The 16,006-nt window shown below is 39.6% G+C and overlaps 1 protein-coding gene across 1 annotated transcript in view; it reads left to right on the top strand.

Annotated features, from left to right (window-relative positions):
* The first annotated feature begins 6,537 nt into the window (after window positions 1-6,537).
* The window catches only part of ZNF567 (zinc finger protein 567), a 28,578-nt gene continuing 19,109 nt past the window's right edge, over window positions 6,538-16,006 (top strand). Inside the window, exons 1-3 of the mRNA XM_068528522.1 lie at window positions 6,538-6,575; window positions 8,187-8,286; window positions 10,120-10,193. Coding sequence (XP_068384623.1) covers window positions 10,185-10,193 — 9 coding nt within the window. The 5' untranslated portion in view covers window positions 6,538-6,575; window positions 8,187-8,286; window positions 10,120-10,184. The remainder of the gene's footprint in view (window positions 6,576-8,186; window positions 8,287-10,119; window positions 10,194-16,006) is intronic.

The raw sequence follows: 16,006 nt of genomic DNA, 5'->3' as shown, positions 1-16,006 counted from the left end.
TCCATCAAGTTCTCCCAGGTGGAAAGTAAGTGCCTGAACTCTGCTCAGAGGGATGTAACCACAAGGATGTGATGTTGGAGTCTGGTTTTGCCAGTTTAGAGTATTTCCCCTGATTGTTTATAATCTGCCTGCTGGAAGTATTCTCCTTCTGGAGGAAATCTCTGAAGAGCCTTTGAAGAACTGATCTGACATTTGTATAACTGGAAAGAAATAACTGCATTTTGTTTTTACTGAGGCTTCATTTTCTTGACACCTAAGGTGACCTTATCTTCCTCTGGCCCTTCTCTTCCTCTTCCTTGATTGACATCACCACCACAGACCCAAGTCCCACACTTTTTCTATATATAGCACTTTATATCGCTAAGCCAGATGTGATTTCCTCATTGGAAAAAAGGAGATAGCCCTGAATGGTAGAGAAAGCAGTGAGTAAACCAGCTCCAGAAAGAGAGATGCCATTGCAGGTAAAAGTTCAGCTGATGTGAAGAATCAGAACTTTAAGCTGAATCAAATGTTGAATTCCTAATTCCCAGTACTTTAGAAAGTGACTGTATTTGGAGATAGGGCCTTTAAGGAGGTAATTAAGTTAAAATGAGGCTGATAGGGTAGGCCCTAGTCCAATCTAGCTAGTGTCCTTATAAGAGGAGACTAGGACATATAGAGAGACACACCACGGATGGGTGTGTAGGAGAAAAGGCCATATGAGGACACAGCGAGAAGGTAGCCATCTGCAAGCCAAGAAGAGACCTCAGGAGAAACCAGAGCTGCCAACTTGTTGATCTTGGCCCTCCATCCTCCAGAACTGTGAGAAAATTAATTTCCGTTGTTTAAGCTACGCAGTCTGTGTTATTCTGTTTATGGCAGTCCTATTAATCTAATACAGGAGTATTAGCCCTTTATTTGTGATAAAGATATTTATTTGTAAGTTGTCTTTTGATTTTATGTGTTTTTAATTGTAGTCAAATCTTTGAATATTACAAAATTTTCAATATTTTCTTTTACTGCATCTATTTTCTGAGTCATAATGAGAAAGTTCTTCCTTACCCGGAGGTTAAACTGGAATTCATCGATGCTTTCTTCTAGGACCTATATGGGTTCATATCTTTATGTTTACCTCCCTGATCTATTTAGAGTTTATTCTTGTGACAGGATGTGAGGTATGGATATAATTTTATTTTTTTCCAAATGGCAAACTGCTTGTCCCAGCTATGTACTTATATTTTAACTTTTTATTTTGAGATCATTGTAGATTTATATGCAGTTGTAAGAAATAATATAGAGAGATCCCACATAAACGTCACCCAGTTTCCCTCAATGTTAACTTCTTGTAAAAAAAAAAATCATGACCAGGATATTTATATTGATATAATACACAGTACTTCTTCACATTTTGCCAGTTTTACATGCACTCGTTTGTATCTGTGTTTCTGTGTATATTTGGTTCTATGCAATTTTATCACATATGTAGAGTCATGCTATCATAGATACTATATTGAGTAAAAGAGGCCAGACACAAAAGAACCTACTGTATGATTCCACTTATACAAAGTTCAAAAACCAGACAAAACGAATCTACTGTGATAGACATCAAAATAATGTTAACTTTGAGGTATACTGATTGGGAAGAGACATGAAGGGAGCCTTCTGGGATGTTGAAAAGTTTCTTTATCTTTATCAAATGGTGGTTGTATGGGCTTATAAAACAAATCACCAGGCTAGGATTTTAAGGTCTGGGCTCTATATTGTGCAAAAGTCTTATTAAAAACAAAGGAAAAGAAATCATTCCTGGGACTACCCTGGTGGTCCAGTGGTTAAGAATCCTCCTTCCAATGCAGGGTACGCAGGTTCGATCCCTGGTTGGGGATCCCTGGTCAATCCCACACGCTGTGGGGCAACCAAGCGTGTGTGCCACAACTACTGAGCCTGCCTGCTGCAACTAGAGACCCCGCACGCTACTACTGAGCCCACATGCTCTGGAGCCCACACACCACAACTAGAGCACCCGTGCACCGCACCTACTGAGCGCCACAACTAGAGAGAAGACTGCGCACTGCAACGAAGAGCCCACGAACCACAATGAAAGATCCTGAGGGCCACAACTAAGACTTGAAACAACCAAAAATTTAAACATTTTTTAAATTAAAAAAAAAAGAAATCATTCCTGTTCAATAAATGGCAGATCTATGTTTTGAATCCACATTTCTTTAACTACAAAACCAGTTCCCTTTCAATTCTGCCTTTTGTCCAGAAGCCCAGATTTCATTACATTGAGTGAAACCTGAGCATGCATAATTCATTTAAACAAACAATTTCCACCAGATTGGTAGATTTAAAAGACTGGCGATGCCCTATATTAGTAGACTAGACACTCTCATACTGTGTTGTATATTGGTGAAAATTTAAGCAGGACAATTGATAAAGATGTATAAGCAGGTTTTAACTATGAAAGCCTCATTGTCAATAATATTTCTGAGACTGTCAAAAAGATATAATTACACATGTGCACAAAAAGGAGTGTGCAGTAAAACACTGTACAATAATGAGGAAAAGCTGGAAAGAACTTAAATATCCTACAATAGGGAAACAGTTTAAAAAATTATAGTATATCCAAACAGTGTACTCAAAAAATTATGACCGTTTGTCATTTGATGACATGAAAAGTTGTTCACTATATTAGGTTAGATGAAGAAGATAGATGACAAAACAGTATTACAGTATAATTCTGTTTTGAATTTCAAAATCCTATATGGCTATATCCATGTGTTAATTCACGGAGAAATAGGTGAGATGATTTGGAAAAAATAAGCTGTTTCTAGATGAGCTTTACTTTAAACTTTTCTGTATTCTTCAAATTTCTGAATTAAGAATCTACTAATTTTATAATCAGAAAAAAATAATAGAGCTAATCCCTCCCTCTTTGAGAACAAAAGAAATGATAGGAGATATGAATATAATACATGGAGTGTATTGTTGTAGTGGTTTGAATTCTGTCTTAAGAAGCCTGAACTTTCTTCATAGACATGAAGCATTTCAAACGAGTGACTCAAATACCACCTTAAAGGTCCTAAATCTTGACTCCTAAGATTTTATACACAATGAATTCCTCTTACTGGTTGCCCCTCACCTAGGCTCAGGTTTGCTGGCCGACCTCTCCACTAGCCTTAGAAACTAACAAGGAAACCACATTTGCCTTGGAAATCAATTAATTAATAATAAAACCTGCGGGGCTTCCCTGGTGGTGCAGTGGTTAAGAATCTGCCTGCCAATGCAGGAGACACGGGTTCAAGCCCTGGTCTGTGAAGATCCCACGTGCCGCGGAGCAACTAAGCCGGTGAGCCACAACTGCTGAGCCTGCGCATCTGGAGCCTGTGCTCCGCAACGGGAGAGGCCGCGACAGCGAGAGGCCCGCGCATCGTGATGAAGAGTGGCCCCCGCTCGCCGCAACTGGAGAAAGCCCTCGCACAGAAACGAAGACCCAACACAGCCAAAAAATAAATAAATAAAAAATAAAGTAAATAAATAAATAAATAAAAATAATAAAACCTGCACATAGGAGAAGAAATGGGATTTAGGCCTGATGTGGTTAATTCAGACCATTCCCTTTGTCATCAGGCAGAAAAGGAAGTTGAAAAAGTAACCTGAAGTATTAGGAGGATGACACTTTTGAAACAACACAGCAGAGATGCCCATTTCCATCTCCAGGAATCATACCAATCCTTCAAATAGCTAAGCACCCTAAAGAGTCACATTCCCCAATGAGTCACAGTGATGAAAGTTACTAGATGGCTCCAGAATGCAGATTCTGAATTGGAAAATGGAAAAGAGATACTGTAATCAGGGAGACCCAGTTTATTAGTTAAATAAATGTACATTGGTCCTATATCACACCTATATTGAACAAATTCTTCCGAGTGGGGTGAGTCACCTATACACACTCAGCAGAAGTCAATGCCACATTCTTTTTTCTTTTTTTTTTATTTTATTTTATTTTTTTTTTTATGTATGTATGTATGTATGTATGTATGTATGGCTGTGTTGGGTCTTCGTTTCTGTGCGAGGGCTTTCTCTAGTTGCGGCAAGTGGGGACCACTCTTCATCGCCGTGCGCGGGCCTCTCACTATCGCGGCCTCTCTTGTTGCGGGGCACAGGCTCCAGAAGCGCAGGCTCAGTAGTTGTGGCTCACGGGCCTCGTTGCTCCGCGGCACGTGGGATCTTCCCAGACCAGGGCTCGAACCCGTGTCCCCTGCATTAGCAGGCAGATTCCCAACCACTGCGCCACCAGGGAAGCCCCAATGCCACATTCTTGAGTCTACATACCCCTGAAATGACAGGAACCCATGTTCCCCTTAAGGTCCTGGAAGGGAATGTAAAGTTGGTGAAGACGTGGGAGTTGGACAGGAAGAAGAAGGAGTTGCTCGGGAAAGTTATTGGTTAAATAAATTATAAAATAACCATGTAATAGAACACTTAGATACACAAATGCAAAGTTGTAGAAAATTTAGGATATGGAATATTTTCAAGGTATAACATCAGTAGAGAAATCACTTAACAAAGCAGGTTGACCAATACAATTATATCAGTATAGGGTGATAGAAAATGTCTAGAAGTTTAAACAGCAGTTTCAGTTATCTATTGCTATGTAACCGCCCCCAAAAGTTTGTGGCTTAAAACAAAACCATTAATTAGCTCATCATTCCGGGGGTTGGCAATTCGGGCTTGGCTTGGCTGAGTGGTGCTTCTGCTGATCTCACTCATGTGACAGCAGCCAGCTGGTGGCTTGGTGGGGGCTGGATGGACCAAAACGGTCTCACTGAAACATCTGGCAGTTGTTGCTGTTAGCTTGGCCTCTGTCTCCAAGTGATCTTTTGTCTTCAAGCAAGCTAGTCTTAGCCTTTAGTACCTCGTGGTCTCAAGGCAGGAAGAGGGAAAGAGCAAAAGCTGCAAGACCTCCTAAGGCTTTATCTTGAAAGTCTCACTTCCACCACATTTTATTAGTCAAAGTACATCACAAGGCCCTGCCTAATTGTAACCTAACCATTTCAGGAGAAGGAGAGCAAATACTTTCCTTTTCTGAAAAACTAAAACAAAGAGAATAACAGCAACAACAACAAAATCCCTGACCTTGAGCTTGGTTTTTCAGATATGCTCTGTAACGTTTGCCTTTCCCCAGAGCTCTTCTTTCAGAGAGCTGCACTGCAGGGGAAGGGTGAAGAGAAGGGGAGTAAGGACTCATGAGACACCAGACCTTTCTTAGAGCATGAACTGGCTAAACTGGAAGAAATTCTTCAACACCACCCAAGCTCAGTCATCTACCACACGCATGCTCAGATGGAAGTACAGGGGAGATGGGAGTACTACTGACCTTTCTTAGTATCGAAGGGAAAGGCCAGGGTCACTGATAACCAGAGCTGAAACTTTCTCTAAGTTCACAGCAAGTTTCCTGGGGAGACAGCTTTGGAAATGATGTGGTTTTGAAACATGGAACTTGACCTCAGCTCCCAAAGGAGATCCTCTGAGGAAGGAATCCTACTCCTAGGCTCTCTACAGGTCTTCCTAGGACTCTGCCTAAGGGACACTCCCAGCCCCAAAACTCATTCCAAAAACAGGTTTGTGCTTTCTTGCTTGCATATAACCTTTATCCCACCACTCAAATATCTGACTCCCCGTTTGGTGGCCATTTCTCTGCAGCTGGTGTCCTGGCTATAAAGTGGGAGAAAAGAGAAAGCAGTGATAAAAGGATACAGATACTAAGAAACAAGAGAACCTAAAATTGGCCCCTAGGCGGGCAACACTCACTCCACTGATACCCACTTGTGTGTTAAGCACTGGAGTCTGGGCACTGGAGGTGGAGGTGCTGACAAAAGCAGCTCAGGCCGTGCTTCAGTGCAACACCGGTTAATACGGGCATCGTCGTCTTGACAGGCACAGATACACTCTCAGGGAGATCTTCAACAGATCGCCTCAGTCCCGACGTTAAACCAGAACCGCAGAAATGAAGCTCTACCCCGTGACACAACCAAACTCCCACCCGGTCACAGAATTAAAAGCCTCTTCCACCACACTAGGTAACAACAGCATCGTCTTCTGAAGGGCGGTCTCAAGCCCCCCAGTGTCACCTACCTCAACATCACAGCCGATCACGGTCACCCAAAGGGTCCCGCATCTTGCACCAGTCAAGACCTCATCACCGCACACACACCCCGCCTCGTTACTGCCACAAACGCTCACACACTCTTACACACGCCTACACAGGCCTGAGCTCCAGGCTCCACACGCCCTGTGTGCGCCAGACGGTGGGGGCTTCCTCACCGTGAGTGCCCGCCGTACCCAGACTCAGGTTACCACTCGGAGCGCGACGACCGAGAGGACCTCAGAGGGGAATCAGAGATGAACCAAAGATCAAAATTCTTTTCAAAAGCAGCCCAGGGGCTGTGGGAAATGTAGTTCAAGGCCGCAAAAACCCGGATGTCGAGACGGCGCGCCTAGGACGCGGCGGCGAAGAAGGAGCCGCGGAGACTCTTGGGAAGTAGAGCCCGCGCCGGAGTGCGCAAGCGCAGATGGCTGGCCAGTAGTCGAAGGTGAGGCTGGTGGGTCCTGCTGGCGCTGGGCAGGCTGGTGATTGTGGTACCCGGTGGGGATTGCTGAGCAGGGAGGTGGGAACCAGCACTGGGAAAAGCGAGGAAAGGAGAGAGAACCTGGGCTGAGAGAAGGCCGGGGAAGAAAGCGAGAGTCCGGGCCCTAGATAAAGCGAGGAGGGAAGCGAGAACCTAGGCAGGGGAAGGATCTGGGAGCCAGGGCTGGGAACGCCGAGAAGGGAACAGGGAGCCCGAGGCGGGTGTGAGCTCGGCCTGGCACACACAGGCGTTCTGTTTGGGTAGCTTTTTGTGCCTGGTCTTGTGTGTGTGTGTGTGTGTGTGTGTGTGTGTGGAACGTGTGTTATTCTGTGTAACGTTATGGAACCTATTGTTTATGAAAGTGAGAGGGTCTCTGCGTGTGTCTAATTTTTAAATTAGGTGCGAGTAGATTTGTGTTTGAGACTGTATGCGACTTTGGAGAGGCAACAGTAAGGGGTTTGTGAGTAAAATTTTGCAGCTTTCTGTAGAATTATGTAATGGGCTCTGAGAGATTATGCATGAATTGTGTCTATGGGATTGGGATTGTGTAGTGGATGATATAACTGTGACTATGTCAAATTTTGAAGTATTTGTGCACACAAGTAATTGCACAATTCACGGTGACTAGGAATGTGTCTGGCTCGTTGTGTGACTGAGATGGAGCACTTGAGAAAGTAGATGCAAGACTAATTAAGTACTATGTATTGTTTAGATTGTCTGAATATTGTCCATTTTATATGCCTGTAGAATTTGACTCTGGCAATTAGACAAGTAAAAAAAACATAGAGATTTTAAAAACGGAGAGGAGGAGGTAAAATTAAAATAATTTTCAGATGGAACAATTGTATATTGCGAAACCCCATATTGACTAATGACCAGTATGTTGACATAAGTAGAACATCATTAGGAGTACACAAAAAACTTTCTCCCATAACTGCTACTCTCAGAATTTCTATTTGGGTGAATTCCTGGACAATAAAGTTTCAATAATTTCTTCAGTCATTGTGAAGATAAAAAATCGAACATTTAAACACAAGATCAGTCTCATTTAGCTGAATAAAGTGTTCACTGTAGAAATCAATACTTCTAAATTGTTTTTTTAATTTAATTTTATTTATTGTTTAAAATACATTTATTTATTTATTTTTGGCTGCATTGGGTCTTCGTTGCTGCGTGTGGGCTTTCTCTAGTTGCAGCGAGCGGGGGCTACTCTTCGTTGCGGTGCGCGGGCTTCTCATTGCGGTGGCTTCTCTTTGTTGCAGAGCATGGGCTCTAGGCACACGGGCATCAGTAGCTGTGGCATGCGGGCTCAGAAGTTGTGGCACACAGGCTCAGTGGTGGCGCTAGAGCTTAGTAGCTCTGCGGCATGTGGGATCTTCCCGGACCAGGGCTCAAACCTGTGTCCCCTGCATTGGCAGGTGGATTCTTAACCACTCTGCCACCACGGAAGTCCCACTAACTTGTTTTAAAAGCAAAAACTCCCTCCTGTTGGAAGTGTGCTGTGCTAAAGAAAACATGATCAGTTTCTTCTCTAATTCCTCAACCTCTATTTTGTCCCCTCTTTACTCCCTCTAGGTTGATAGTCTCCAGCTGGAATGGATTGGGAGCTGGAAAAGAGAAGTCAGAAGTCAGGGACAAGAAGAGGCTAAGATGACTGGTACCGTTATAATTTAGTGTAAGTCATATTTACCTTCTGAGAGACCCCACTGCTGGGAACTTCCAAATACAGTTCCCTTTTCATGGGCACGGCCACTTCTCTAGATGCCTCCTCTTGGCATGCAGTGGCCCACCTACTCTGGTAGGTCTTGTTCTCTCCTGTCAGTCCTCTTGGACAGGATCCAAACCAACCTAGGCATGCTCCATCCGTGGGTTCCCCATCTGGAGCTCAGGTGATAATTAGCCACTTTAGTCACCACCACCCTGCTACCCCCTCCCCGCCGCCCAAATCCTGGAAACATGTACATTTCCCCACCAAGTTCTCTCACCACTTTGATTTATAGTGGCATCAGGGTCTGAGGAGCCCCTTGTTTATTATAAGGGAGTGAGAAGCACCTACTTTTCTTCCCCCTAGAAAACTATGTTCTAAAAATAATTTGCTCTCTTAAAGAGACATTCCCTTTTCTCAGCCTCTCGAAGTAGGAGGTAAATTAATGGTAGCAAAACTTTACAGTCAGCTGCTTTACAAGACTTTATCTTAGAATGAGGGACAATTGAAAGATTGTTTTGCCTACTATCTTTGGGACATCTGCTGAGTCTGAGGCAGAAAAATTTCTAAGTTACCATCCTGTTCAAAACAATGACAACAGTTAGAAAACTCAGAGGTTTGCTGGAAAAGACATTAACAAATCAATAGGTTTCATATATGTGTCTGTGCGTATGTGTATATCTGCATCAAAAAACTATGGAAAGTTGCCAGTGGCCATCAAAATATAAGATACAAAAGACAGCATGATGTATACAAAAAATTTTGATGTTCCTAAGGGACTCAAAAATTAAAGACTTAAATAAAAGGGCCAGGGACACGTGATAAATTGTCAAAACTCCCTAACATTTCATGGAGTTTCATTAAAATTTCAGTAAAATTTTTTAACTTTCTGAACTTCTTAGGAGAAAATGAACAAGACAGAAATTGTTAAAGAAAAATAATGAAGGGGGAAGTAAGCCTACCTGATACTAAAATATGTTTTAAAACTATAATAACTGCAGAGTAATCCTGCTAATTAAATGAGCAGATCAGTGGAACTAAATACAAAGTCCAGATACACTCAAATATATAAAGGAAATAAAGTGTATGATAAAGAAAAACTATAACAAATTATTTTAAGTAATTACAGAATTAATTTCCTTCCTTTAAAAAAGATCTAATATCAATCCAGAAAATAAAAATAAGTTAATAGAAAAGTGAAAAAATTGAGACCTTTCACAGACAAGAAACTAAAGATGGATGGCGGTGGTGGCTGCCGTGGGGAGTTGGCTGCCTGGCTTGGCCTGGCTTTTATTTTAAAAACAAACAAAAATTAAGGTGCTTTTTAAACTTGTGAATAGAAGCTTACCTTATCTCATACTAAGAAAAATAAGAACTAGAATCACAGTGTATACCTTGGTAAGCATCAGGAAGTTTGTATCAGTGGTACTCATGAGGGTATGGAGTGACAAGAATTTTCACATATTGCTGCTCATGATGTAAATGGTAGAGCCTTAATAGAGAACAGCTTGGAAGTAGTTAATAATAGTAGGCAGGTTAGGAGAGAAAAGATAGTGCTAGAGAGGTGGGGGCTTGCCCAAAATCTAACCCATTGCCCCAGGAGCCTGTATCTCTGGCTTTGGGGATAAAATCATTTTTGTCTAGCTTATTCTCCCCCCGTATTGGTGTGGGGTGTATAGAGTGGACAAGCACCAAAGCAAGGGAAATGGAGTCAATCTTGAGTCAATCTCGTAAGTCATAAGAGAGCTTAAAAGCATGTGTAGTGGCATGTGGCTTTTTTTCATCTTGGTTTTGCCTTCTTAGGAACCGCCCCTTTTCTAAAGAGGAGCCCAAAGGAAGACCGGTCATCTCTTGCAGATCTCAAAACCATGGCTCAGGTGAGGTGATGGTTCCTTTCTCCTTTCTGAAATAGTTTTTTGTTGTTGTTTTTAAGAATATTTGAGCATTTCCCTTTCTTGTACTAAAATCCTCCTGTTTATCTTCCCCTTCAGGAAAGCAGCCCTCACTTGTTCCCATATTGGTCAGATAAGCTTTTACCTTCCACGAGTGCTCCTTCTAATTTTAAGCAGTGTTCACACATTAAGTGGGTATAATCATTCAACATCTTTTCTCAGTGTTCTCCCAGAAGCAGTGCTAGAACAAAAACGCATTTCCTCAAATTAAATGAGAATATATTACTTCATGAACCTGTCTTGCAAAGATAAAAACAGTCAAGATGGAGATGGAATTGATAGATTGCTATTAGTTAAATGGCAAGAAGTCCTGTCTTGAGGCTTTGAGACTAGAGCTATGCTTTGGCAGATTGTACAAAAACCAAGAATCCTGTATTTCTCCTCTCCGCTCCTTGAGTTCTGCTCATAGCTGCTAATAATTCCTAAAAATCTGTGGTATGTGTTATAGATTTATTCCTATTTTTAAATTTCTTCTAATTTTATGTTCAGATGCAAGAGAAGTAAATGAATATACTTAGATCACCATACTGAACTAGGAGTGTAACTCATGAAGTAGTCTGCTCTTGATTTCAAAGACATTATTCTGGTTCTTTCTTTCAGAAAATTCATCTTTATACCTGGACCTCTTTTTTTTTTTTTTTAATTTTTATTGGAGTATAGTTGATTTACAATGTTGTGTTAGTTTTAGGTGTACAGCAAAATGAATCAGTTATACATATACATATATATATCCACTCTTTTTTTAGATTCTTTTCCCATATAGGCCATTACAGAGTACTGAGTACAGTTCTCTGTTCTATACAGTAGGCTCTTATTTGTTATTTTATGTATAGTAGTGTGTATATGTCAGTCCTAATCTCCCAATTTATCCCTCCCCCCCTTATCCCCTGGTAACCATAAGTTTATTTTCTGTATCTGTGACTCTACTTCTATTTTGTAAATAAGTTCATTTGTACCCTTTTTTTAGGTTCCACCTGTAAGCGATATCATATGATACTTGTCTTTCTGTGTCTGACTTACTTCTCTCAGTATGACAATCTTTAGGTTCATCCATGTTGCTGCAAATGGCATTATTTTGTTCTTTTTTATGGCTGAGTAATATTCCATTGTATATATTGGACCTCTTAAATACTGGTGTTCTCCAGATTCTGTATCGGTTCTCTTCACTGTATAGTCTCCTGTTCTTATTCACAATCTACCACTATTATTCTAATGATGCTCAAATAATTTTAATCCTAAATCTCTGTTGTGGGTGTCAAAACTGTATCCAACCTCCAACTAGATATCACCACCTGTGTCTTCCACAGATACTTCAGGTACATGCCCAAGATTTACCTTATTATCTCCTACCATTCTAGTCTTTTTTTTCCCCCTCAATCTGCTTATGGGCCCAGGCCCTACCCACCTGCTAACACAGCTAACTTGAAAAGTGTCTCTTTTCCACTGCACGACCATTTAGTGGTGAATCTTATTCCTTATATTTCAGTTCCCTTTATCTCCACTGATATCATCATGGGTGTCTCTCTCATACTGGTAACTTATCTTCCCATTTAACACCTTTGCTCCTTTTCCAATCCTCCAAGTGCTCACCCCAGTGCTCCCTTATGGATGTTTGTGTTGCTTACACTTTTCTGTTTGTGTGTGTGTGTGTGTGTGTGTGTGTGTGTTTTAAAATATACATGACATAAAATTTTATCATTTTAACCATCTCTAAGTATATAATTCAGTTCCATTAAGTACATTCACAGTGTTGTATAACCATCACCAGTATCTATTTCCAGAACTTTTTCACATCCCAAACAGAAACTCTTTACCAATGACATTAAACAATTAGCTCTTATCTTACAGTTTTCATAGAATTAGACCCAAAGCACATTAGAAGAATGTTTAAGACAATCTATTAGGGGAGAGGAAAATATTAAAATATGCATTAATAGTTTAAATTCAAGAATAGTAATCAATAATGATAATATAGTTTTCTAATTCATGAATATGAGGCACATCTCCTTTTATTTAGATCTTTAAATTCTCTGAGTAATGTTTTGTTGTTATCAGTGTACCAATCTTGCAAATGTTTGTTATATTAATACCTAGGTTTTTTTTATGCTATTGTAAATACTATTCATTTTTATTTCAAATTCCCATTGTTTATTGCTAGTATATGAAAATGCAATTGATTTTTTTATATTAACCTGCATTCTGTCTAAACTTATTCTAGTAATTTTTTGGTAGATTCTTTAGGATTTTCTGCATAGATAATCATGTCATATGTGAATAATTACTGTTTTCCTTCTTGCTTTCCAATATGTATTCCTTTTATTTCTGTCTTGCTTTATTTACTACATTGTCTAGAACCTTCAGTGCAAGGTTGAATATAAGCAGTGAGAACAAACATTTATGCCTTATTCCTGACTGAGGGGAAAAGCATTTAGTCTTTGACAAAGTGTAACATTAGTGACAATTTTTACTTAGATGCTCTTTATCAGATTATCAGGTTGAAGAAGTTCTAGTTTGCGGATCATTCTTATCACAAATGGGTGTTGAATTTTGTCAAAAGTTTTTTTGCATCTGTTGGTTTTTCTGCATTATGTGGCTTTTCCCCTTTTTAAATTAACATGGTGAGTTATATTGATTGATTTTGAAGTGCTAAACCAGCTTATCCCTAGGATAAACCCCACTTGGTCATGATAGATTCTTTTTTCATATATTGCTTGATGAATTTACAAGTTTTTCTTGTAATATCTTTGTCTAGTTTTGGTATCAAGGTAATGCTGTCTTACAGAATGAGTTAGGAAGTATTCTCTCCTTTTATTTTCAGAAAGAATTTGTGTAGAGCTGCTGTTATTTCTTCCTTCAGTGTTTGTTAGAATTCACCAGTGAAGCCATCTGAGCCTGGAGATTTCTTTGTGGGAAGGTGTTTAACTAGAAGTTCAACTTCCTTAATACAACTATGGCTATTCATGTTATCAATTTTTTTTTTCTCTTCAGTGAGCTTTTATAATTTGTGTCTTTCAAGGAATTGTCCATTTCATCCAAGTTATAAAATGTATTGGCACAGAGTTGTTCAAAAATCTACTCTTTTTATCCTCTTGATGTTTGTACAGTTTGTAGCAGTGCCATTGATTCATTCCTGTTATTGGTAATTTGTGACTCACCTTTTTCCCTTTGTCAGTTGGCTAGAGGTTTATCGATTTCACTGATCTTTTCAAAGTACCAACTTTTGGTTTCATTGATTTCCTCCATTATTTTTCTGTTTCCTGTTTCTTCATTTCTGCTCTTATATTTTTATTTCCTTTCCTTTTCATTACTTTGGGTTTAATTAACTCTTTTTCTTGTTTTGTATATGGGAGCTTATATCATTGATATGAGACTTATTTTTTCCAATAGAACATTTAATGCTATAAATTTCTAACAAATTTAGACATGTTGTATTTTCATTTTCATTCAGTTGAAAATATTTTCTAATTTCTCTCATGATTTCCTTTTTGACCCATTGGTTGTTTAGAGGAAGTGTGTTTAATTTTCAAATATTTGGGGATTTTCCAGATAGCTTTCTGTCATTGATTTCTAGTTTAATTTTGTTACAATCAGGGAACATGCTGTATACGATTTCATTCTTCTTAAATTTATGGAGACTTTTTTTGTACCACAGATTATAGTAGCATCTGATGGATGTTCTGTGTGCACTTGTAGAGAATGTATATTCTAGTGTTATTGGATGGAGTATTCTCTAAATAATCAGGTCAAATTGGTTGATTAGGATGGTAAAGTCTTCTGTATCCTTATTGATGTTTCAGTCTATTTGTTATAGCAATGACAGAGAAGAAAGTCAAAATCTTACATTGTAATTGTGGATTTGTCCATTTTTCCTTTTCAGTTCTATCAGTTTTTACTTAATATATTTTGAGGTTCTGTTATTAGGTGTATTCACATTTAGGACTGTTATATCTTCTCATGAATTGACCCCCTCTATCATTATAAAATACCTTACTTGGGACTTCCTTGACGGTCTGGTGGCTAAGACTCCACGCTTCCAGTGCAGGAGACACGGGTTTGATCCCTGGTTGGGGAACTAAGATTCCCACACCCTGCACAGTGCGGCCAAAAATAAATAAGTAAATATAAATAAAATAAAATGCCTTGCATAATCCCTGATAATATTCTTTGTTCTGAAATCTATTTTGTTTGATACTATTGTAACCATTCTGGTGTTCTTATGATTAGTGTTTATTTTTATTTTTTTGTTGGCTGCGTTGGGTCTTCGTTGCTGCGTGTGGGCTTTCTCTAGTCGCAGCCAGCAGGGGCTACTCTTCATTGCAATATGCGGGCTTCTCGTTGCAGTGGCTTTGCTTGTTGCAGAGCACAGGCTCTAGTTGCGCATGCTTCAGTAGTTGCAGCACGTGGGCTCAGTAGTTGTGGCGTGCAGGCTCTAGAGCTCAGGCTCAGTAGTTGTGGCACACGGGCTTAGTTGCTCCGTGACATGTGGGATCTTCCCAGACCAGGGATTGAACCCGTGTCCCCTGCATTGGCAGGCAGATGGATTCTAAACCACTGTGCCACCAGGGAAGTCCCTATTTTTAATTTTTAATTTTAATTAATGTAAAATGAATTAATTTTAATTAATTAATTTCCAAAAAATGTCTTTTAATCTAGAGCATCTCCCTCTGTTTCTTTCTTGTTTTTTTTTAGTTGCAGTGTAGTTGATTTTTACAACATTACATACATTTCAGGTGTACAACATGGTGATTCACAGTTTTAAAAGGTTAAACTCCATTTATAGTTATTACAAGTATTGGCTATAGTCTGTGTGCTACACAATATATCCTTGTAGCTTATTTATTTTATACCTAGTAGTTTGTACCTCTTAATCCCCTACCTCTATCTTGTTCCTCCCTCCTTCCATCTCCCCACTGGTATCCACTAGTTTGTTTTCTATGTCTGTGAGTCTTGTTTCTGTTTTGTTGTATACATTCGTTTTATTTTTTAGCTTCCACGTATACATGATAATGTACAGTGTTTGTCTTTCTCAGTCTGACTTGCTTTACTGAACATAATACTCTCCAAGTCCATCCATATTGTTGCAAATGACAAAATTTCATTCTTTTTTATGGCTGAGTAATATTCCAGTGTGTGTGTGTGTGTGTGTGTGTGTGTGTGTGTACACAACACATCTTCTTTATCCATTCATCCATTGATGGGCACCTAGGTTGCTTCCATATCTTGGCTATTGTAAGTAATGTTGCTGTGAACATTGGGGTGCATGTATCTTTTCGAATTAGCATTTTTATTTTTTTCAGATACATACCGAGGAGTAGAATTGCTGGGTCATGTGGTAGTTCTATTGATAGTTTTAGTTTTTGTTTTTCCTAGTGGCTGCACCAATTTACATTCCCACCAACAGTGTATAAGGGTTCCCTTTTCTCCACATCCTTGCCAACATTTGTTGTCTGTGGTCTTTTTGATGTTAGCCATTCTGACAGGTGTGAGGTGATTGATATCTCATTGTGGTTTTGATTTGCATTTCTCTGATGTTAGTGATTGTGAGTATCTTTTCATGTGCCTGTTGGCCATCTCTGTGTTTTCTTTGGAAAAATGTCCATTTAATCTAATGCCCATTGTTTAATTGGTTTTGTTTTGGTTTTTGGTTTTTTTTGATATTGAGTTGTATGAGCTGCTTATATTTTGGATATTAACCCCTTATTGGTCATATCATTTGCAAATATTTTCTCCCATTCTGT

Source organism: Eschrichtius robustus, chromosome 19 (assembly GCF_028021215.1).
Source record: "Eschrichtius robustus isolate mEscRob2 chromosome 19, mEscRob2.pri, whole genome shotgun sequence".
Lineage (NCBI taxonomy): Eukaryota > Metazoa > Chordata > Mammalia > Artiodactyla > Eschrichtiidae > Eschrichtius > Eschrichtius robustus.
The sequence above is the reverse complement of the archived record's forward strand: the minus strand, read 5'-3'. Positions and strand labels throughout refer to the sequence as shown.